At 40.9% G+C, this 25,496-nt stretch overlaps 1 protein-coding gene across 8 annotated transcripts in view; it reads right to left on the reverse strand.

Annotated features, from left to right (window-relative positions):
• The window catches only part of LOC140717349 (uncharacterized), a 95,810-nt gene that overhangs the window by 56,625 nt on the left and 13,689 nt on the right, over positions 1–25,496 (reverse strand). For 7 of the 8 annotated variants that reach the window (XM_073030862.1, XM_073030853.1, XM_073030894.1 and 4 more), the window contains 5 exons: positions 23,837–24,139; positions 22,883–23,173; positions 15,989–16,252; positions 14,913–15,026; positions 2,093–2,194 (listed from right to left, as the gene is read on the reverse strand). In XM_073030862.1, the coding sequence (XP_072886963.1) occupies positions 2,093–2,194; positions 14,913–15,026; positions 15,989–16,252; positions 22,883–23,173; positions 23,837–24,139 (1,074 nt within the window). The remainder of the gene's footprint in view (positions 1–2,092; positions 2,195–14,912; positions 15,027–15,988; positions 16,253–22,882; positions 23,174–23,836; positions 24,140–25,496) is intronic. The other variant, XM_073030913.1, reaches the window with a different exon arrangement.

Genomic DNA, 25,496 nt, shown 5'->3' on the forward strand with positions numbered 1-25,496 from the left:
TGGGAGGTAATAGGTGACAAATGAAAAAGGATTGGAGGAGAAGGAATTTGATAGGAGATGAGAGTGTACCATGGAAGAAAGAGAAGGAGGAGGGCCACTGGGGGCATGTGATAGATAGATAGATAGATAGATACTTTATTCATCCCCATGGGGAAATTCAACATTTTTTCCAATGTCCCATACACTTGTAGTAGCAAAAACTAATTACACACAATACTTAACTCAGTAATAATATGATATGCATCTAAATCACTAACTCAAAAAGCATTAATAATAGCTTTAAAAAAAAAGTTCTTAAGTCCTGGCAGTTGAATTGTAAAGCCTAATGGCATTGGGGAGTATTGACCTCTTCATCCTGTCTGAGGAGCATTGCATCGATAGTAACCTGTCGCTGAAGCTGCTTCTCTGTCTCTGGATGGTGCTATGTAGAGGATGTTCAGGGTTTTCCATAATTGACCGTAGCCTACTCAGCGCCCTTCGCTCAGCTACCGATGTTAAACTCTCCAGTACTTTGCCCACGACAGAGCCCGCCTTCCATACCAGCTTATTAAGACGTGAGGCGTCCTTCTTCTTAATGCTTCCTCCCCAACACGCCACCACAAAGAAGAGGGCGCTCTCAACAACTGACCTATAGAACATCTTCAGCAGCTGAGAAGAGGAGAGGTAAGGGAGGGACCAAAATGGGGGATTGAAAAAGAGGGAAGGGGGAGGGGGAAAGTAACCAGGTTGGAAAAATGGATGTTCATGCCATCAGATTGGAGGCTACCCAGAAAGAAAATAAGGTGTTGTTCGTACAACCTGCGAGTGGCCTCATCATGGCAGTAAAGGAGGCCAGGCCAGGAGTCGCCATGAGGCATCTTGGAGGTGCAAATCCACAGCTCCCAAAAGGGACAATATAAGTATCAGGGTGGTAACAAAGGCATACTTGTCTTCATCAATTGCAGTGTTGTTCTCTAAAGTCAGGAAGACGCGTTGCAGCTGTATAAAACTTTAGTTAGGCATCATTTGGAGTAATGTGGTCACTACATTTTAGGAAAGATGTGGAAGTTTCGGAAAGTGTGCAGAAGAGACTAACAGGAGGTTGCCAAAATTAGATAACACTGGCCATAAGAAGTTATTGGACAAAGTGGGATTGTTTTCTCTGAAGTGTGGGAGGCTGAAGGGTGACCTGATTGAAATCAGAGAAATACATAGGATAGACAGTCAGGCCATTTCTCCCCAGGGTGGAAATGTCAAATACTAGAGAGCATAGATTGAAGGTGAGAAGGGGAAAGTTCAAAGGATATTAATGAGGTAAGTTTTTGATTTACACTGAGTGGCAGGTGCCTGGAATGCATATCCAAGGGAAGTAGTGCAAGCAAGACACTCATTTAAGAGATATTTAGACAAACACATGAACAAGCAGGGAATGGAGCTACATAGACCATCTGCATACAGATGGCATTAGATTGGATTGGCATCAGGATTGGCATATATCTTGTTGGCTCAAGAGTCTATTGTTTACTGCTTTACATTTTAGGTTCTATGCAGAGCTCTCACAAAAGGCAATTTCAGGGGTAGTTCCACACCACTTTCACGCTTTCAATTCTGAAAATTTCAAATGATGAACAACTTTATTAAATGCCTTCTGGAGTCCACGCACAATTATGAAGTTGTCCTTAATCTTTCTATTCTGGGTTGAAAAGTGCTGAATGTCACAGGAACCGAATTCCTGACATTCAGCCATTAAAGTCATTGAAGCCATTGAAGAAGTCAAGTCACTTTTTATTGTCATTTCAACCAAAACTGCTGGTACAGTACATAGTAAAAATGAGACGTTTTTTTCAGGACCATAGTGTTACACGACACAGTACAAAAACTAGACTGAACTATGTAAAAAACAAACACAGAAAAAAAAACACACTAGACTACAGACCTACCCAGGACTGCATAAAGTGCACAAAACAGTGCAAGCATTACAATAAATAATAAACAGGACAATAGGGCAAAGCAGTTTACAATGTACTGACTGAGATACTCATTCCAATATAACCACACTGAAGAATGCCACAGTGATCATCTTCACAATGGGCAAGAAAACATATGCACTTACCTTGAGCATATGACCAGTAGAATACAACAGCTAAGAAAGCCACATCAGCCACAGTGTGACAGACAGCAATGCTCAGAAAATAAAATGTAATTCCGAGAACTCCTGTGGAGAGAAGAACATAAAAACTATTCAAAATTCATTTAAAAATTTATTATAACCAGGAGATTGTTCTGCCCATCAGAAAGCAATTCCATGGCCCCACAAGCTCCTTATTTATCCTATGGTTTATTCCCTCTCTTTTTTGATTGTTTTTGCCACTTGCCAACATTTACAGTAACTTAATGCAAGCTAGTTAAGTTTGTTGAATATCTTTGGTATGATAAAGGAAACTGGCACACCTAGGGAAAACCCACAGGGTCACAAGGAAATGTGTAAACTTCACACAGACAGGACCAAAGGGTAAGGTTAAACCTAGACTGTTGGAGGGGTTAGCAGAAGTACCATCTGCTGTACTACCATACTACTTTGTGGCATTCATTACAACAGCTACAAATGATTTAACATGTTTATCAAATGCATTTCTTAATCAAGATAATGGAAATAGAACTAAAGTTAGGGTGCCGGCGATATTATGTCCTAAACATGAGGCAACCAAAACAGTTCAGAAAAGGACTGGACTCCAGAGTATTGGACTGAAGGACGTTCAGAGAACTCAAATTCTGAAGTGTAGTCGCACCCTCTTCAATATTACTGAATGCCTTCTCCTATTATAACTTACTCTCTCATCCCAATTGCTCCCAATGGCTGACCCTCCTTCTAAACCCCTACAGTTGTTAAATATTTAACCATGTAAAGTGAAGGAAACATCCTTGGTGAAGAATATCCTGGGTTAAAAATATAGCTGTGCCCATTTATCATCATCAGTCCTACTCCAAAGATTGTCCAGGAATGCCGAGATAACCCTTAATTCCCTGCTGCCTCTCTAAATCAACTTTATAAAATGTCCAGGAAACACAGCTTGATGTGGCTGTCCATCTGGCTTCCTTTTGACCAGTGGACCAACGTCTCCTACAATTGCTGCCCTGGAGTTTAAACTGCTTCTCTCTGTGTATCCCAACTTGTCTCTGTTCTAAGTTCAACTTATTCACAAAACTTATTCTCTATCTCCACCCCACCTGTGATCCCATTTATTACCAACTGTGTGTACATCGCACACTTCTAAAACATAATGTTAATATTAACCCCTCCTCTGCCATTGTTCATCCTGTTTTCAAATCTCTCATGATCACATCTGCACACATAAAATAACAAAATATCACTCTCCTTGCAAAGCACTGCCTGCTCAGTCTCTCGTTCCTGTCCAAAATCATTAAGCACAATGCATCTCCTAAATCATCAGCCAACCTTCAAAGATTGAAGATTCCAAGTACGTTTATTATCAAAGTACGTATACAGTATACAACCCTGAGATTCAGGCAGCAATGAAACAAAGAAACCTTGGAGCCTGTTCAAAGAAAACATCAAACACTCAATGTGTGAATAAAATAACAAATCACGTAAACAATAAAAAAGTTCGGTGGATAACTCACAGAATATTAAACATCAAACTGCAGCACCTTCAAAACAGTTTAGGAGTGTTCAGTTTAGGTCAGTTCAGCTCAGTTCAGTTCAGCACTGAGTCACTGACTGCAGGCCACAGAGCCAGTCCACACTGGAGCGCCCTGGACAATTCAACCAAACAGCAAAAAAGGAGTAACCAGAGGCTAGCAACACATGTAACATGACCAGCAGAGTCCTCCAAAAACAAATCTGCAGTTGCTGATACTGAACATCAAACTGTGGAAACCCCTAAAAGAGACCCACAGTCATGAGCTGTGTTGATCAAACCTTGCAACACTGGACCCAAGAATCCTGCAGCTTCCTTCAGCAACACCAAGAGGGAGAGGGAGATTGGTCAAACACAGGCAGATGATACTGAAAACCTGCTCGCCTTCTGCTCTTGCCTTCGTTAATTTCAATCTTGCTCAACGCTTTAATCACCAAGGAGTAATGGGGCTGGCCATGGGTTCACGTTCTGCCACTCCGCTCTCAATCTCACTGAACTCCTCTGGATACAGCAAAAGAGCCAGATCACTCAATTGTCCCAAAACGCATAATCAATATGGAAATTACAGGCTGAAATCACATGCAGTTCAGGAGAGGAAGCATGCTCAAAAGAAGAAGTAATTTTTTGAGCTGTCTGCAGGATGTCGCCGTAGATGGCTGGCACCATCTTGACCTCAATTTGATGCTTGAATCTCTTGATTTCCAATCCTACCACAGTACAGAAAAAGTGATGAAGAGGATTTGGCATGTTGGCCTAAATATAAATGTTGTAAGGTCATAGTGCAGATGTACAGAATGCAAGTGAAACCACACTTAGGGTATTACATCCAGTTTTGGTTGCACTACCAGAGGAAAGATTTTATTAAACTGGAAAGCATGTACGATGCCAGATCTTGAGGGTTCAGTTACATGGAGAAGTTGAACAGGCTAAGACTTTATTCCTCAGAGTGTAAGTAAAGTCAAAGTAAAATTTATTATCAGAGTACATACATGTCACCACTTACAACTCTGAGATTCTTTCTCCTGTGGGCATACTTAGTAAACAGGGTCAAAGAACTACAAACTGTACAAACAAAAATATAAATAAATAGCAATAAATAATGAGCATGAAATAACAAGATAAAGATTCCTTAAAGTGAGACCTTCAGTTGCGGGAACACCAGAAATAGAAAGCGTGTTCAAGAATCCCTTTTTGTTCAAGAGCCTGATAGTTGAGTCATAGTAACTGTTCTTGAACCTGGTGGTGCAAGTCCTTAGGCTCTTGTACCCTCAAACTGATGGCAGCAGCAAGAAAAGAGCATGGCCTGGATGGTGAGGATCTTTGATGATGGATGCTCCTTTTCTACCACAACGTTTCATGTAGATGTGCTCAGTGATTGGGAAGGTTTTATCCATGACACACTGGGCCTCTTGTAGGATTTTCAACTCAAAGGCATTGGTGCTCACATACCAGGCCATAATGCAGCCAGTCAGTACACTTTCTGCCATACATCTATTGAAGTTTGCCAAGGTTTTTGATGACGTTCCAAATCTCTGCAGAATCCTGAGGAAGCAAAGGCCCTACTGCTTTTCCTTTTCAATTGTGCTCATTTGATGGTCCCAAAACAGGCTCTCAGATAGTGACACCCAGGAATTTAAAGTTACCAACCCTCTCCACCTCTGATCCTCTGTGAGTTAGCAGCTTTGTATCCCCATTCCAGATCCAATAAAAAAAATCCCTAACCTGGAGAAGTCAGATGCCTACTGTGATAGGACTGTTAGAGAAAGATTGACAGCAGCTGCTTGCAATGCATTTAAAAGCACAACAGTCGGAATTCAGAGTTAGCATATCCATGAGGGTAAGAAACAAAAAATGGTAAGTTCAGCAAACTTTGTTTAATGAAGGATATTGATGGTTTGATCGGTGAAAAGAAGAAAGATATTGGAAATTATTATTAGTATTCACCAGTTTATAGGGTGTGCAGGGTAAAACTTTAAGAAATTGGGAGGGCAAAAAGGAGAGATGAATTGACCTTAGCAACTAGGGTCAAGGAGAAACCTATAACCTTTTGTTATGTTAGACACTAACATAATTAAGGAATGGCTATGTCAGCTCAGGGACCAGAGGAGTAATATACATATATGTGGAGTGAGGGTTTATGAATGTAATACTAATAGAATATTTCTCATTTGTGTTCACCAGGGAGAAGGACGGGGAGACAGGAGAGTTCAGGAAGAGGTTTTCAGCTATTCTGGAGTATATCTGTATCAAGAAACAGGAAGTGCTAAGACTATTGGAGCACATCAAATTGAGTAAGTCCCCAGGGCTGGATGGGATCTATCCCTGCATACAAAAGAAAGCAAAGGAGGAGATTCTTGGGTTCTAATAAAGATATTTGCATCTTCACTAACCATGTGTGAAGTACCAGAAGTTCAGACGATAGCTGACATTGAGGCCCTGTTCAAAAAGGGTAGTACAGATAGCCTGGAAACAACAGGATAGTGAGCCTTACATCAGTGGGAGTGAAATTGTTAGAGAAGATTCTGAGGGAGGGGATTTATGTTTATTTGAAAAGGCAGGTTCCTATCAGAAGTTGGCATGTTTCTGTCTGGAGAAATTACTAATATAATAATATTAACTTTATTTATATCGCACCTTTTATACATTAAGATGCAGGCTCAATATGTAAAGATAAATCAATATAGTTATACAAATATGAGACAGAATTAAAAATCATTAGTAAAGACAAACATTATATAGTACAAGATGTAATCAAATATACCTTATTATATAAATATGATCAACATCAACAGGCATTAAGAAATCCCATAAGTGGGCCAAATTAAGAAAGTAGGTTTCTACAACTATTTTGAAATGTTCCACTAGCCTGGTGTATTTCAGTCAGTGGAGTATTCAGATTTTTGGTGCATAAGAGCAAAAGGCCGCATCACCTGTTCTTATGCTGTATGCTTGGCTCTTGGAACACTAAGCACACCAATATTCATGGATCTAAGATTATGATTAGGGATGTAAGGGGATAGGCTCTCTAAAATTTTGGAGACGCTAGATTATTCAGAACCTTACATACAAATAAGAGTATTTTAAAATTGTTCCTAAAGGACACAGACAGCCTGTGTAACGATGCCAAACCCAGAGACGCTGTCTACGCTGGCACTCCCTTGTCCCACTTGCAGAATGTGGGGCCCCTGGACTTGGTGTGTATGGATTTCCTGTCAATAGAACCCGATGCCAGCAACTCGGCAAATGCCTTAATCATCAAGGACCGCTACACCATATACGTTTAGGCTTTTCCTATCAAGTACCAGAGGGTGTCCACAGTGGCCAAAGTGTTATGGGAGGAGTATTTCATTTATTACAGCCCCCCAGGTGGATAAATACTGACCAGGGACAGGAGTTCACGAGCAGACTCACCCTTGAGTTACTGGGCATGCTTGGAGTTGAGAGTCAAGGACCATGCCCTATCATCCACAGGGTGATCCCCAGCCCAAGAGGTTTAATTGGACCTTGCTAGACATGCTGGGACCCTGGAGGTCATCAAGAAGAGCAAGTGGAGTCAACATATCGGACATCTGGTTCACAGTTACAACTGTACTCAGAATTAAGCTACTGTGTACTCGCCATATTACCTTATATTTGCGTGCGTGGCAAGGTTGCCCATTGACCTTTGTTTTGGGACTGACGAGGGTGACTTATCACCGAAGACTTATCTGAAGTATGTGTCTGACATTAGAAGAGAGCTGGGATCATGTCTGCCTATGGTAATAAATTCCACAAATTCACCACCCTTTGGCTAAAGAAAATTCTCCACATCTGTGTTTTAAATGGACACCCCTCTATCCTGAGACTGTGCCCTCTTGTCCTAGACTCCCCCACCATGGGATTCATCCCTTCCACATCTACACTGTCTAGGTCTTCCAACATTTCAACATTGAAAGGTTTCTATGAGATCCTCCCTCATCCTTCCAGCGAGTACAGGCCCAGAGCCATCAAATGTTACTCATATGATAACCCTTTCATTCCCAGAATCATCCCTGTGAACGTCCTCTGAACCCTCTTCAACACCAACACATCTTTTCTGAGATGAGGAGCCCAAAACTGTTCACAATACTCAGGGTGTGGCCTGACCAGTGCCTTGTAAAGGCTCAGCATCACATCCCCGTTCGTGTATTCTGGACCTCTTGAAATGAATCCTAACATTGCATTTCCATTCCTCACCACTGACTCAGACTGCAAGTTAACCTTTAGGGTGTTCTGCACACAGATTCTCAAGTCCCTTTGCATATCAGATTTTTGGATTTTCTCTCCGTTTAAAAATAATCTGCGCATTTATTTCTTCATTGTTTTTTATTTGCCACTTTATTGCCCATTCTCCTAACCTGTTGATGTCTTTCGGCAGCATCCTGTTTCCTCAACACCACCAGCCCCTCCATCTATCTTGGTATCATCTGTAAACTTGGCAACAAAGCCATCTATTTCATCATCTATCTCATTGATATGCAGCATAAAAAGCAGTCCCAACACTGACCCTGCGGAACACCACTAGTCACTGGCAGCCAACCAGAAAGGGATTCCTTTATTCCCACTCACTGCTCCTATGAATCAGCCAATGCTCTAACCATATTAATAACTTTCCTGTAATACCATGGGCTCTTAACTTGGTAAGCAGCCTCATGTGTGGTACCTAGTCAAAGGCCTTCAGAAAATCCAAATATACAACATCCATGGCATCCCCTTTATCTATCCTACTTGTAATTCCAATTGAATTCCAACAGAATTTCGAAGGATTCTAACAGGTTCATCAGGCAAGATTTTCCCTGAAGGAAACCATGCTGACTTTGTCCTATCTTGGCCTGTGTCATCGAGCCCTCCAAAACCTCATCCTGAACAACTGACTCCAACATCTTCCCAACCACTGAGATCAGGCTAACTGGTCTATTATTTCCTTTTTGCTGCCTCCTTCCTTTCTTAAAGAGTGGAGCGACATTTACAATTTTTCAGTCCTCTGGAAAAATGCCAGAGTCCATTAATATTTGAATGATCATTACTAATGCCTCCACAATCTCTTCCGCAACCTCTTTCAGAACTCTAGGGTGCAGTTCATTTGGTCCGGGTGATTTATTTACCTTTACATGTTTCAGCATTTTGAGCACCTTCCTTCTTGTAATAGGAACTGCACCCACTTCTCTTCCTTCACACCCACTACAACATCTAGCACACAGCTAGTGTCTTCCAGAGTGAAGACTGATGCAAAATACTCATTTATTTCATCTGCCATCTCCTTGTCCCTTGTTATTTCTCCGGCCTAATTTTCTAGTGGTCCTATATCCATTCTCATCTCTCTTTTATTTTTCATATACTTGAAAAAGCTTTTACTATCCACTTTGATCTTGTTTTCTAGCTGAGTCCTGACAAAGGGTCTCGCCCTGAAACGTTGACTGCTCCTTTCAGTGGATGCTGCCCAACCTGCTGAGTTCATCCAGCTTTTTTGTACGTCTTGTTTTTTACCTGCTTTCCAATTTCATCTTTTCCCTCATAATGATTTTTTTAGTTGCTTTCTGTAGGTTTATAAAAGCTTCACAATACTTCATCTTCCAGCTAATTTTTGCTTTGTTGTCTGCCCTCTCTTTTGCTTTTACATGAGCTTTGACTTCCCTTGTCAGCCAGAGTTGTACTGTTCTGCCATTTGAGTATTTTTGTTTTTGGAATACATCTATCCTGCACCTTCCTCATTCTTCCCAGACATCCAAGCCATTGCTATTCTACTCCCATCCCTGCCAGCATCTCCTTCCAATTTACGTTGGCCAGCTCCTCTCTCATACTACTGCAATTCCCTTTACTCCACTGAAATACTTCTATGTCAGACTTTACTTTCTCCCTATCAAATTTTAAGTTGAACTCAATCATATTGTGATCACTGTCTCCGAAGGGTTCTTTTACCTTAAGTTCCCTAATCACCTCCAGTTCATTACATTACAACCAATCCAGTACTGTATAGATGATCCCCAGTAGGCTCAATGACAAGCTGCTCTAAAAAGCCATCTTGAATACCTAATTCAACAAATTCACTCTCTTGAGATCCATTACCAACCTGATTTTCCCAATTGACCTGCATGATAAAAATCTCCCACGACTATCATAACATTGCCCTTTTAACACGCTTTTTCTATTTCCCATTGTAATCTGTGGTCCACATCCCAGCTAATGTTGGGAGGCCTATATATAACTGCTATCAGGGTCCTTTTACCCTTGCAGTTTCTTAACTCAACCCACAAGGATTCAACATCTTTGATCCTATGTCACATCTTTCTGCTGATTTAATACCATTCTTCACAAGCAGAGCCATGCCAACCTTTCTGCCTACCTTCCTGTCCCTCTGATACAATATGTACCCTTAGACATTCAGCTCTTAACTACAACCACCCTGCAGCCACAATTCAGTGATGGCCACAACATCATAGCCGATAATCTGTAATAATGTGTCAAGATCAACCACCTTATTTCTTCTGTCCCATGTATTAAGATATTACACTTTCAGAACTGTGTTTGCTACTCAGTTTGGTTCTGAATCCCTAATGCACTGATTCTCATTTTGCTGGCTGCAATTTTGTCCTGTCATCTGCCTGCCTTTCCTGAGAGTCTGACTGCATGCTATCTTTGATTTTCTACCAACTGTCCTGACCTGAGTCCCTTCACTACTGCTCCCATCATCCTGCAAAATGAGTTTAAAACCTCCCCAGCAGCTCTAACAAACCTGCCCAGATGTGTATTGGTCCCCCTTGGGTTCATCCCTTTTGTATCGGCCATACCTCCCGCAGAAGAGATCCCAATGATTCAAGAACCTGAAGCCCTGCTCCTTCAGCCATGTGTTCATCTACCAAATTATCTTCTTTCTACCCTCACTGGCACATGGCACAGGTAGCAATCCAGAAATTACTACCCTGCTTCTCAACTTTCTGCCTAGCTCTCTAAATTCTCTCTTCAGGTCGAGCTTTTCTTTCCAATGTCATCGGTATCGATCTGTACCAAGATATCTGGCTGCTCTCCCTCCTCTCCAAAATACTGTGGACACGATCCGAGACATCTGACCCTGGCACCCAGAGGGCAACATACCATGCGGCTGTTCCATTCACATCCGCTGAATCTGTTCCTCTGAATATGGAGTCCCCTATCACTACCGCTCCCCTGCATCAACAATGTTGTCCCCCAGAAGACAGTCAAAGTCTTCCTGAACTAAAAACCCTGGATCGATCTGATACCCTTTCTCCTACATTAACTCCTTAGCCATGTGTTAAATAATATAATCTTCCAGTTTTTGACCTTAGCGCATGGCACAGGTAGCAATCCTGCGATCAGCACTGGAGGTCCTGTGCTTTAACTTAACCTAACTCCCTGAACTCACTTTGCAGAATCTCTTCAGTCTTCCTATCTTCAGTCTGTCATTGGTTCTTACATGGATCACAACCTCTGGCTGCTCACCCACCCACTTAAGAACACCAAGGACTCGATCCAAGATGTCCAAGACCCTGGCACTCGGGAAGCAACATAGCACCTGGGAATCTCGTCCACAAAACCTCCTAACAAACTAGCAAACCCCATATCACCACAACTCACCTCTTCTCCTCCCTTTCATTCTGAGTCACAGAGCCAGACAGGGCCAGAGACCTGACCTTCCTCTGCTAGGTCATCTCTCCTGAACAGTATACCTGTTGTTGAGGGGGATGACCGCAGGGGTACTCTCCACAAGCTGTTTAACCCTTTTCCCCTTTCTGACTGTCATCCAGGATACTGTATCTCTGTTATTCCATACTGCTAAGAATCCTGCCAATAACCTGTATTCTGCCTTCAAGTTCAACCTTACAAAGAGTTCACATTTCCAGATTGAACTCCATCTGCCATCTCTCTTTCTGCTTTCTGTGGGCAAGCCACCTCCAAATCCATGCAGATGAATTTCCCTGACTCCCATGCCTCCTGGCTTTCTAAGGAAGACCAGCATTGGGAACACCTTAGTAAAGTCTATACTCACATCCACTGCTCTATCTTCATCAATTTGTTTGTTATTTCCTCAAAAAAGTGAGGCATGATCTGCCCCTCACAAAGCCCGTCTCTAAAAATCCTCTCTGATAGTTTGCCTGCCACTGAAGTAAGATTCACTGGTCAATGAATGGAGGATTACCCCATTACTTTTCTTGAACAAGGAAATAATATTTGCCATCCTCCAATTTCTGATACTACTCCAAAAGCCATTGAGGATGCAAAGATCATCACAAAGGTGCAGCAAACTTTTCCCTCACTTCTTGAGGTAAACTGGGATATATCCTGTCTGGCTACCGGGTTTCATCTATCCTAATGTTTTTCAAAAACTCCAGTACATCCTCTTTCTTAACATTGACGTGTTCCAGCATATTAGCCTATTCTATGCTGACCGCACATTCATCAAGGTCCCTCTCACTGGTGAATACTGACACTAAATACTTTTCCCCTACCTCCTCCAACTCCAGGTACATATTTCCTCTTTTATCCGTGATTGGTCCTGCCCTCTAGTCATCCTCCTGTTCTCCATGTACATGTAGAATGCCTTGGGGTTTCCTTAGCCCTACTCATAAAGGCCTTCTTGTGTCCTCTTCTAGCTCTTGTAAAACCATTGTTCAGTTCTTTCCAGGCTACGTTATAACTCTCAAGTCCCCTGTTGGAACTAGCCTTCAGAAACCTTAAGTATGATCCTTTTGACCAAATGTTCTACCTGTCTTTTCAGTCGTGCTTCCTTCTCCCTACCATCCTTTCCCTGCCTCAATGGGACAAACCTACCTAGAAATACATGCAAGTTTTCACTAAATAACCTCCGTATTTCTGTTGTACATTTCCCTGAGAACATCTCTTCCCAATTCACATTCTTAAGTTCCTACCTCATCATAAATAGCCCATCCCTGATTTAATACTCTCCTACACCATCTGCTCCCATCCTTTTGCAAGTCCATGTTAAAAGTCACAAAGTTGTGGTCACTATCTCCACCAAAGGATCTGTCAGCTCACCAGGTTCACGGTCTATTACCAGATCCAGTATGGTTAGTTTCTGCACATACACTTAGTGGCCACTTTATTAAGTGCCTCCTGTACCTAACAAAGTGGCCACAGAGGGTATGCCCATGGTCTTCTGCTGCTGTGACCACCCACTTCAAGGTTTGACATGTTGTGCACTCTTCTGCACACAACTGTGGTTATTGAAACACTGTGGCCTTGCTGTCAGTCTGAACCAGTCTGGACATTCTCTTCTAACCTCTCACTTCAACAAGTCATTTTTGGCCACAAAGCTGCCCCACTCACTGGATGTATTTTTAATGTTTTTTTTTTCACCATTCTCTATAAATTCTAGAGACTATCGTGTTCTAGAGACAAGAGTTCAGCAGTTTCTGACATAATCAGACCATCCTATCTGGCACCAACAATCAGTCAAATTTACTTAGATCATATTTCTTCCCCATTCTCATGTTTTGTCTGAACAACTACTGAACCTCTTGACCATATTTGCCTGCTTTTATGCATTGAGTTGCTATTGCATGATTGGCTAATTAGATATTTGCATTAACAAGGAGGTGTACAGGTGTACCTAATAAAGTGGCCACTGAGTGCATTGTGCCAGGAACCCTTCCTGGACTCACCTAACAAGTTCTAGCCCATCTAGTTTCCCTGCACTAAGAACATGCCAATCAATATAAAAAAAATGAAGTCTTCCATGAAACAACCCTATTATTTTTGCATCTTTCCAAAATCAACTCCTCCGTGTCCTTAATGCTATTGGAGGGTCTGCAGAATACTCCCACTAGAATGATTGTTACCTTCCTTTTTCTAACTTCCACCCACACTGCATTAATAGAAGATCTTTCTATGACTTTTTCTGCAGCTGTAATAATATCCTTGATTAGCAATGGCACAATCCCACTTCTTTTACCTTCTTCCTTGTCTCTTTTGAAATATCTAAACCTGGAACATCCAGCAGACATACCTTTCCTTGTGACAACCAAGTCTCTGTAATGGCTACAATGTTGTAGTTTTCATGCTCTCAGTTCATTGCCCTTGTTCCTGATACTTCTTGTATTAAATTAAACACATTTCAATCCATCCAACGGACTATGTTTCTGCCATATTCACTGTCTATCGGGCCGCAAGGGTACTCTACACTATCTGGCTATTTTCCTTCCTTCTCCTGACAGTCACCCAGCTACTTGCCTCCTGCAGCTTGGGTGGCACTGCTTCCCTGTAGCACCCATCACCTCCTTTTTCTCAAAAATTCAATGTTAGAATTCAAAACTTCACTCAGAGGAGAAAATTATACACTTGAGATTGCATGGCCAGGCTTTGCTCTCACTCCATCTACAAACTTGAGATGATACAACTGTAGTGGGACAAATCTCAAGTGAGCTGGAGTACAGGAAGGAGATAACTAAGTGGCATGCTGTCATGACAACAATCTTTCCTTCACCATCAGCAAAACAAAAGAGATGGTCATTTACTTCAGGAATGAGGGTGGAGGGGGTATGTACATCAACAGTGTTAGCATCGAGAGGGTTAAGAACTTCAAGCTCCCAGGTGTACACATCATCTCTTGCTTGCCCTGATCAGACCACATTGACACCAAGGCCAAGAAACCTCATCAATATCTTTACTTCCTCAAGAGTCTAAAGAAATTTGGCATGTTCCCTTTGACTCACAACAATTTTTATCAATGCATCATTGGAAACATCCTATCTGGGTTTATTAAGGCTTGGTATGTCAGCTGCTCTGCTCAGCACATCACAGAAACAAACCTCCCTTCCGTAGACTCTATTTTCACTTTTTGTTGCCTCAACAAAGCAGCCAACATAATCAAAGACCCCTCCCACCCTGGACATTTTCTCTTCTCCTTTCTCTCTTCTTTCAAAAGCCTGAAAACACATACTGCCATTCTGAAGGACAGCTTCAATTCCACTGCTATGAGAATATTGAACAGATTTCTTGTAGGATAAAATGGATTCTTGACCTCAATCCACCTCACAATCTACCTCATTATCTACATCATCATGGCCTTGCATTGTCTGCCTGCCTGCACTTTTCAGTAACTGTAACACAGTATTATGCTTTCTGTTATTGATTTTCCCTTGGACTAACTACTTTGAGGTACATACGTGATGAAATTATCTGTACAGATGGCATGAAAAACCAAGATTTTCATTGTATATTGATGTATGTGACAATAATAAACCATATTACTAATTTAATCAATGGTATAATAGCAAATACCTTGTGTTTTTAATTTCCAGTCGTCCAGCAACATGGCTGGATGAAGGGATGCTGAACATATCACCAGTCCTGCAGTCAACACAAATACAACTATTGCATCATTATTGGAAAGGCCTGTAATTAAAAATAAATTCAAATGAATAAAAATGTAACAATACAAGACCATTAAAATTGCCAGATGTTGCAGCAACTAAACTGTCCTGGTCAGCTACTACAGGACAGGTAGACACAAGAGATTGGCAATGCTAGAATCTGCTGGAGGAACTCAGCAAGTTAGACAGCATCTATGTGGAGAAAGGAACTGCTGATGTTTCAGGTTGAAACAGGTACAGCATTTCAACACAAATGTCAACAATATCTTCCCTACCATTTACCATTCTCCTCTCTGCGCAAACATACATCCGCAACCCATTGAGTTCCTCCAGCAAATGCTTTGTTGCTGCAGGAAAAGGAATGTACTAACCCATGGCCAGTTTTGCCAATCTGTGACTTCAGAGCAGCACCATATGGCTCAACTTGCCCTTGTAAAAAGCCACTGAATTGTTGTGCTGGCCAGAAATGGATAAACCTGGAGTTCTTTTCCAGAAGAAGTTATCAGAAAGCCTGACAGAGATATTTAAAATAACAAAGGATACATATACATTCGATAGACAGAGAATGATTCCAATGGTAGAGGGGTCAGCAATGAAGATGACCAGCAAAGAACAATAAAAGGAACATGAGGCCATTTTTAAAATATACTGTACACAGCTTGTGGATCTGATTTAGAATTCACCGATGGAGGTAATGAAAGTAGATTAAAATGTAATGTTGATAGATGGCAGGACAAGAATCTGAAAAAAAAGCAGTATTGTGGGGAGAGGATAAAGAGTGAAACTAGATGGATTGCTTTTTATATTGAATAGTACATTCCTGGTGAGCTGAATGACTTCTTCTGTGCTAAATTAAATGAACTTTATTAATTCAGCTTTTCCCATCTCTGTTGTGGTGCTGATTTACATAGTTTACATTCAAAAGCCCACCAATTGCATTTGTTCCCAAAGACTACCCTCAAAATATTCAGAAACAAAGCTTACCAATGAGAATTATGCTGCGATTTCCCCTGATGGAGCTGATGGGATTTTTGGCGACACAGGTATAGCTTCCACAGTCACTAACTAAAGCATGTTGGATAACAAGGGTCATGTTCCCATCTGTTAGTCGGTGTCGCTGGGAGATTTCCCCTCCATCTTTTTGCCATTGAAATTCATCAGCATCTCCATCAACATCACAGGTTAGCTGGACAGTGAATCCCAGGGAACTGTAGGAGTCTATGAATATCGATGCGTTTGACAGCTTTTCTAAAGGGGAAAACATTGTTACTGGACTAGAACAATACTGAATGAAATCCTGCTGCATGATATTGAATCAAATGTGTTTGAAAGGACTTGCATTATACAGTAAGTTCATACAAACCAAAGCTACAGACAAACTTAGGAATTAAGAGCAAAACCAAACCACTCAACCCTCCTTGCCCGTTTAACAAGATTATGGTTTACTGGAGCCCAATCTCCACATACCTATTGACCCCCAGGTAGCTCTTTGCCCCCTTGCTTATTCATTACCTTAAGAGTATTCAATTACTCCAAATTTCCTTCTTCAAAAAGGCAATGAAAAGCACCTAAGAAAAACGTTTGCCACAATGGGCTGTCAGCAGCGGTGGTGGAGGTGGAAACAATAGGGTCTTTTAAGAGACTCTTGGATGGGTACATGGAGCTTAGAAAAATAGAGGGCTATGGGTAAGCCTAGGTAGTTCTAAGGTAAGGACATGTTCGGCAGAGCTTTGTGGGCCGAAGGGCCTGTATTGTGCTGTAGGTTTTCTATGTCTCTATGTCTATCCTAAATGGGTATTTATTTTTAAATGATGACCCCTCATTCTAGAATCTTCCACAACTTTAATAGGGTCAATATGGCTGCAGCCATTCCAGAAAAGGGAGATGAGTGAACTTCAAGATTCACTGAAAGGGACTTAAAGAAACTCATGGAGCTAATAATCATGAAAGATGGACAGCATGTGGGAAGAAGTGAGAGTCCAGCTGAGGTGATAAATATCTAAGTCTGAAGATGACAAGATAACTGATAAAGGAATCACACATCACGAGCAAAAGTCATTCAGTTCAACTTGCCATTATGGCTCTAACACACCCTTCTTATTTCCCTAACCATCAATTGGACATTTTTCTCCAGTTCCTTGTTGATTATTAGAATCCAATCTGCTTCCAGCTTTAAAAATTATGATATTAAAAATTAATTCACATTTATAAGCAGCACTGTGAGTGAGGCCACACAACTAGAGACCCAGGTGGCATGACAAGCCCTGAATAATTGTTCTAATTCTGGTCAACCCCTTCTGCACCCTCCTAAAAGCTTCAAAAACTTCCTAAGATTGCAATGTCAGAGTTAGAATCAGTTTTAAAATCACCGGCATATGTCAAGAAATTTATTTTTTGTCTCAAATAAGTTCTCCAGCATAAGGTGTATTGCAACTAATAGTTTTCTGGAACCTTGCTTCTGTTTGCTGTTAAAGTTTTTTTCCTTGCTCTCCTCCCACCTCAAACCTTGCATCAATTGGAGCAGACCTAATTGAATATCCAAACAGGTTGGGTTCCAGTCACCAACAATGGCTCCAGCACTGCCTTAACAGTTCTCAATTCTACATTTTTTCCTTAAACTACCACAAGGCTTTATTTCTCCCTTTTGCTGCATTGTACTCAGGACACACAACTCTCATAACTTCAGCTTCCTCCATTCTGGCATCTTGCAAATTCCCAATTATTGGATCCAATATTGTTAGTTCCACTTACAAGCTCTGGAATTTACTCCCTGAACAACCTTACTCATATAACTCTTAAGATGACTTAGGAAGCCCAACAATCCGAACTTTTGACCATATTCTTAAATTATATTGTAACATGGACGCAAGAACAAAAAGGGTTATGAATACAGAACTGAAAATGTTATACTTGAATGCACGTAATATATGGAATAAGGTAGATGATGTTGTACGGCGATTAGAGATTAGCAGGTACAACATTGTCGGAATCACTGCGTCATGGCTGAAAGAAGAACATAATATGCAGCTTAACATCCAAGGATACTGTGGTGAACTACATATCCCTGTCTGGACACGCCCCCCCTGCTGACTGCTCCTGTGGCTCCTCCCACGGACCCCGGTATAAAGGCAATTGGGTTCACCGCCCCGGCCTCAGTCTCCAGGATGCAGTGTGGTGGTCAATTGCTGCTTGTTCTTTCTTCCAGCCAATAAAATCCTATATCTCGCCTCACGTCTCCAAGAGTTATTGATGGTGCATCAGATACACATTGTATCAAAAGGACAGGCAGGCAGGCAGTGACAGTGGGGTGACTGTGCTTGTTAAAAAAAAAGAAATTAAATCTTTAGAAAAGAGCTGACATAGGATCTGAAGATGGAGAATCTTTATGGGCTGAGTTCAGAAATTGCAAGGCTTAAAAGACCCTGATGGGAGTTATATACAGACTTCCAAATAGTAGCCAAATTTCAACAGAAAAAATGAAAAGGCATGTGAAAAGGACAATGTTACAATAGCACTGGGGGATTTCCAAATGCAAGTAGATTGGGAAAATCAGGTTGGTGCTGAATCCTAAGAGAAGGAAATTGTAGACAGTCTACTGATGGCTCTTTAGAGTAGCTTGTGGTTGAGCTCACGAGGGGAAAGGCAATTCTGGACTGGGTGTTGTATAACAAACAAAATTTGATTAAGGATCTTAAGGAAAAGGAACACTTAGGAAGCAACGATCATAATATGATAGAATTTGAGAGGGGTAAGCCAAAGTCCGATGTAGCAGTTTTACAGTTGAGTAAAAGGAATTATAGAGGCATGAGAGAGAAGCTAGCTAAAGTTGATTGCAAGAGGACATATATAAGAATGATGACAGAGCAGCAATGGCTGGATGTTTTGGGAGCAATTCAGAAGCCGCAGGTTAGATTCATCCCAAAGAAGAGGAAGTATTCTAAGGGGAGAATGAAGCAAATGCAGCTGACATAGGAAGTCAGAGACAGCAGAAAAGTAAAAGAGAGGGCAAAGTTTTTCAATATAACAAAAATTAGTGGAAAAATAGATGATTGGGAAGCTTTTGAAGACCAAAAGAAGGCAACTAAAAAGCCATAAAGAGAGAAAAGATTAAATGTGAAGGTAAGCTTGCCAATAATATGTATAAAAGAGGATACAATAAGTTTTCAAAAATATATAAAGAGTAAAAGAGGGCTGAGAGTGGCTGTATGACCACTGAAAAATGATGCTGGAGAGGTAGTAATGGAGGACAAAGAAATGGCAGAGGAACTAAATCAGTATTTTATGTCAGTCTTCACTGTGGAAGACACAAGCAGTGTGCCAGGAATTCAGGAATGTCATGTTGCTATTACTAAGGAGAAGGTATTTGGGAAACCTAAAGGTCTGAAGGTAGATAAATTGGCTGGAACAGATGGACTACACCTCAGGGTTCTGAAAGAGATAGCTGAAGAGATTGTGGAGGCATTAGTAATGATCGTTCAAGAATCACTGGATCCTAGAGTGATTCTGGAGGGCTGGAAATTTATAAATGTCACTTTACTCTTTAAGAAGGGAGGGAGGCAGAAGAAAGAAAATTATACTCCAGATATCCTGATTTCTATGGTTGGATTGATGTTGGAGTCCATTATTACAAATGAAGCTTCGGGGTATTTGGAGACACGTGATAAAATAGGTCAAAGTCAGCATAGCTTCCTTAAGGAAAAATCTTACCTGAAAATTTGTGGGAATTTTTTTGAGGTAATAACATATATGATAGACAATGGAGAGTCAGTAGACGTTATTTACTTGGATTTCCAGAGGGCTTTTAACAAGGTGCCACACATGAGGCTGCTTAACAAGACAAGAGCCCATGGTATTGCAGGAAAGATACGAGCATGGATAGAAGATCATGGAGCATGGATACTTCACTGACAGGCAGGAAGTAAAGAGGCCATTTCTGGTTGCCTGCCAGTGACTAGACATGTTCCACAGGGATCAGTTTTAAGACTGTTACTTTTCTCTTTATACATGAATGATTTGGAGATGGAATTGATGGCTCTGTGGTGAAGTTTGCAGATGATACGAAGACAGGTGGAGAGGCAAGTAGCGTTGTGGCAGCAGGGAGTCTGTGGAAGAACTTATACAGAAAGGGAGAATGGGTAAAGAAGTGGCAAATGAAATATAGTGTAGGGAAGTGTATGTTCATGAACTTTGATAGAAGAAATAAAGGTGTAGACTGCTTTCTAAATGGGAAAGGAAATTCAGAAACCGGAGATGCAAAGGAACTTGGGAGTCCTTGTGCATGATTCGCTAAAGATTAACTCGCAGGTTGAGTCAGTGGTAAGGAAGACAACTGCAATGTTGGCATTCATTTTGAGAGATCAGAATATAAGAACAAGGATGCAAAGCTGAGGCTTCATAAGGCATTGTTCAGATTGCACCTGGAGCACTGTGAGTAGTTGGCTCATCACTCAACCGGGAACATCTACACTGCAATGATGCATACATCAGGATACTCATTATCCACTACGGTTCGGCATTCAATCCCTTCAAAACTAATCAATAAGCTTCGAGATCATGGCATCAATAGTTCCTTGTGCAATAGGATTCTCAATTTCCTCATTTACAGACCCCAGTCAGTTTGGATTGGCAACAACATCTCCTACGCAATCTCTGTCAGCACAGCTGCATCTCATGATGTGCATTTAGACCCCTACGCTACTCACTTTACACCTATGGCTTCACCTATTCTCATAAGGAATGATCTCCAACATCCTTGTAAATCTCCTCTGCACCCTCTCTGTAATATTCACATCCTTCCTGTAATGAGGTGACCAGAAATGAACACAGTACTCCAAGAAAGGTCTGATATAGCTTTAACATTACTTCATAGCTCTTGAACTCAATCCCACGGTTGATGAAAGCCATCACATCATACACCTTCACCTGCACTGCATTTTTGAGTGTCCTATGGATGTAAACCCCAAGACCTTGCTGATCCTTCACACTGTCAAGAGTCTTACCATTAATATTATATTCTGTCTTCAAATTTGACCCACTGAAATGAACCACTTCACACTTATCTGGGTTGAACCCCATCCGCCACTTCTCAGCCCAGTTCTGCATCCTATCAATGTCCCGCTGTAACCTCTAACAACGCTCCAGACTATCCACCACAACACCCCTAACCTTTGTGTCATCAGCAAACTTACTAACTCACCCTTCTATTTCCTCATCGAGGTCATTTACAAAAATCACAAAGAGGAGGGGCCCCAGAACAGATGCCTATGGAACACCAATGGTCACTGTCCTCCATGCAGAATACAAACCATCTACAACAATCCTTCTGTGATGGGGAGTATATTGACCAGTTCAATCGCAGCCTGATATGGAAACACCAATGCCCTTGAACAGAAAGTCCGCATATAGTGGATACGACCCAGCTATCACAGGTAAAGACCTCCCTACCATTGAGGACATCTACATAGAGTACAGTCCCAGGGAAGCAGCATCTAACATCAAGGACCCCACGTCATGCTCTCCTATTGCTGCTGTGCCATCAGAAAGGTGGTACAGGAGCCTGAGGACTCTCACCACCAAATTCAGGAACAATTACTAAACCTCAACCATTAGGCTCTTGAATCAGCAAAGACAAAGAAATCTGCAGATGCTGGAAATTCAAGCAACACACACAAAACATGCTGGTGAATGCAGCAGGCCAGGCAGCATCTACTTGAGTCATTAGGAACAATTTCACCTAGCATCACTTGCCCCATCACTGAACCTTTTCTACAACCTATGGACTCAACTTTCAAGGACTGTACATATCATGTTCTCGATATTTATTGCTTATTTATTTATTATTATTATATCTTTTTTCTTTTCTTTTTGCACAGTTTGTTGTTTTTTCATCATTGGTTGTTAGACCGTCCTGTTGAGTGCAGTCTTTCTTGGATTCTATTATGGTTCTTGGATTACTACATATGCCCACAAGAAAATGATTCTCAAGTTTGTACATGAATACATATATGTGCTTTGATAATAAATTTACATTGAACTTTTATTCCAGGAATGAAGGGGTATAGAGTTGTGTTTGATGGCTCTGGGCCTGTTCTCAATGGAGTTTGGAAGAATGAGGGGGGATCTCATTGAAGACTATTGAATACTGAATATTGAAGAGTGGATGTGAGGAAGATGTTTTCTAGGACCAAAGAGCACAGCCTTAGAATAGACAGATGTCCATTTAGAACAGAGAAAAGGAGGAATTTCTTTAGCCAGTGGGTAGTGAATTTAAGGAATTCATTATCACAGGTGGCTATGGAGGCCAAGTCATTGAGTATATTCAAATCAGAGGTTAAAAGGTTCTTGATTAATCAGGGAGTCAATGGTTACGGTGTGAAGGAAGGAAAATTAATTTGACAGGGATAATAAATGAGGCATGATGGAATGACAAAGCAAACCTGATGGGCTGAATTGTCTAATTCTGCTCCCAATGTATGTCTTATGGTCTTATAATCAACTTTCACATTAATTGTGATAAAGCCAAGATCATGCAGAATAGAAAAAGAGTAGCCTGCAGATGTAAAGGGAAATGAGAGGGCCAAGAACAGTCCGTGTTTTTGATCATTGGCTAACTTCAGAGACTGCTGCTGATGGTTCCCACCACACCACCCTCCACAACATGAAATTCCAACTCTTGGGTTTGACAGACACTGAATTCTCCCACCCATCTCCATGGGATGGGTGTTAACTGAACTCTTGTAGTTGAATGTCAAGAATTTTACTACTTATCACATTGTGTGCTCTACTTAACCTTCAAAAGAAATGACCACCAATAATACTATGGCAGATTTGATGCTCACTGTTTCACCAATCATATCAAACAATGTAATGATTACCTACCAAAGATCAGCAGTTGTAATATTTTCATCTCTTGTTCATTCACAATAAAGCTGTAATTTCCTTGATCACCAGGTGTTAATCCATTTACAGTCAAAACCCCATTGGAAGTATTAAATTTTAAACGGGACTCAAACTGTTCACTATATTCTGTTGTCTTCTGATCTGGGACATGATGTAAAATGCTGTTTCCGATGAAAGTCCAAACAATTTCATTCTTGCTGGGATCAACTTCGAGCTCGGGATCCAGTAAAACTGATGAGTTAAGGATACCAATCACTTCTTTCATTTTTTCTGTTAACCAAATAAAAAAAAGTGCACTCATTTAGCTCATGGTGGCAGCTGAACACTGAAATGGAGTACCATGTGAAAACTACATGAATGAACATATTCTGCATGATAGATATTGTGAAACTATTTAGGACTGAACTCCACATAACTAGATTTGTATAATCAACTCAGTACAGGTGAAATTGCCAGAAAGAGCACAAAGGCTTAAGGAAATTTAGTTGAGTTCCAGCCAAAGCTACTCACTGGTTCAGACTTTATTTCTCTTCTAAGCATGTGCTGATGTGCTGGAAATTTCCTACAGTTCTACTTTCATGTTCCTTTGTGCTCCCTCTATAAATTCCCTCACTAAGCCATGAAACTGACCACATCATGGACTGATCTCACCATACTAAAGGTTTTGTGTCTGTTCTATTCCTCCCTCCCAATTCTCTTCGTAACTTCTTCCATCTCACAAAATCTTTCATCACAATCCTAATGAACTCCTCTATGAGATGATATATGCATCATAGCCTTACCAACTGACTGAATGACTGCATTCAACATTGAATGTTGCAGCACTTAGTAGACAAGGCGTGCCTTCTCATTTCGTCTTTAACGGAAACAACAACCACAGATTCCATCGCAAGCAACTCATATGCTGCATCAACAACAAGTGGAACTACTCACCATGAAGAAACAATTGTATAACTTTGAGCTCTCGTCCATCCACAGTGAAGGTATAATCTCCTTGGTCACTGGCTTTTAAACTGTTTATCATCAGTCCACCAGAAGAAGCAAAAAACTGCGAACGGTTCTTGAACTGTTCACTTGGTTCCATGGTGAGACCTGGGATGTGATCCAAGACAATCTCAAGGCTTTTATTACTGCCGATGAAAGTCCAAAGAACATCATTCTTGTTGGGATCAACTTTGATTTTAGGATCCAGCAAAACAGATGAACCAAGGATACCAATCACTTCTTCCATTTTATCTGATTAAGATATAAAGAAAATTCTCTATGGCAGTAGTGAAACATAGAAATGGAGCAGCAAATTAGACAATAAAAATAATTAAGTACATGTTATATAAAGAGATATTGTAGAACTGTTCAGAGAGATTTCATGGTCTGACACAATGCTTAAATTTGTGATATTAATTCAATCAGACTAAATAGTCCCAATGTGTGTAAAGGGTCAGAGAAGTTAAAACAGAAAGTGGACTCATGTCTGTGCTTTTTCTGATCCTTTGAGCTGGTTTAAGATTCAGATTGCTCCAGACAGATACTGCTGATTGTGAGTATGTCTATAAAATCTTCTCTCAACCCTTACTGCAACAAACTAACAATCTCAGCTCCTGTTGCCATGTACCAGTTCTGGTGCATTCCCTCTACATCCTCCCCAAAGCCTTCACTCCGATACTGCAGAGCCGAGAATTAGATAGAATACTCCAGCCCTCATATAAGCTCAGCATAACTTTTTACCTTTGTAATCTGTTCAGAAAGCCTAAAGTCTTTCTTCTGTGAACTCATCTCATAACCTTAGTCTTTTGATAGATAGATAGATAGATAGATAGATAGATACTTTATTCATCCCCATGGGGAAATTCAACATTTTTCCAATGTCCCATACACTTGTTGTAGCAAAAAAAAAACTCATTACATTCAATACTTAACTCAGTAATAATATGATATGCATCTAAATCACTAACTCAAAAAGCATTAATAATAGCTTTAAAAAAAGTTCTTAAGTCCTGGCAGCCATCATGTCTCCTGTTCCTTAAGCAGCCCACTAAGGAAACACTTAAAACACAAGGAACGTCCAAGAAAAGTCTCCAAGCTTACTGAAAGTTAAATTCCCTACCTGTGGAAGCACTTTTCCCTTAAGCAATGAATATCACATAAATTCAGAAACTCTCCATTAATTATCCTTTTCATGTTCTCTGCTAAATTCAGATAAAACTGGACCAAATTCTGGTAAATCCATTGGACACCTTCTCAAAGGCATGAACACAGCTTCCAGAGTACAACATATAAACACAAGAAATTCTGCAGATGCTGGAAATTCAAAGCAACACACACAGAATGCTGGAGTAACTCAGCAGGAACGCCTATAGAAGGGTCTTAGCCCGAAACAGACCATCTACTCATTTCCATAGATGCTGCCTGACTTGCTGAGATCTTCCAGCATTTTGTGTGTGTTGCCCTCAGAGTACAATGCCTAGTACTGGACAATACTCCAGTTGAGAACTAATTGGATTTATGCAACTTCCCTGCTTCTGTTTCTGTTAAAATGCATTCCTCCTTAACCTCTACCTCAAACCCTTCATCAACTTAAGCTGACCCAAGACTC

This window comes from Hemitrygon akajei, chromosome 2 (assembly GCF_048418815.1).
Source record: "Hemitrygon akajei chromosome 2, sHemAka1.3, whole genome shotgun sequence".
Taxonomy (NCBI): domain Eukaryota; kingdom Metazoa; phylum Chordata; class Chondrichthyes; order Myliobatiformes; family Dasyatidae; genus Hemitrygon; species Hemitrygon akajei.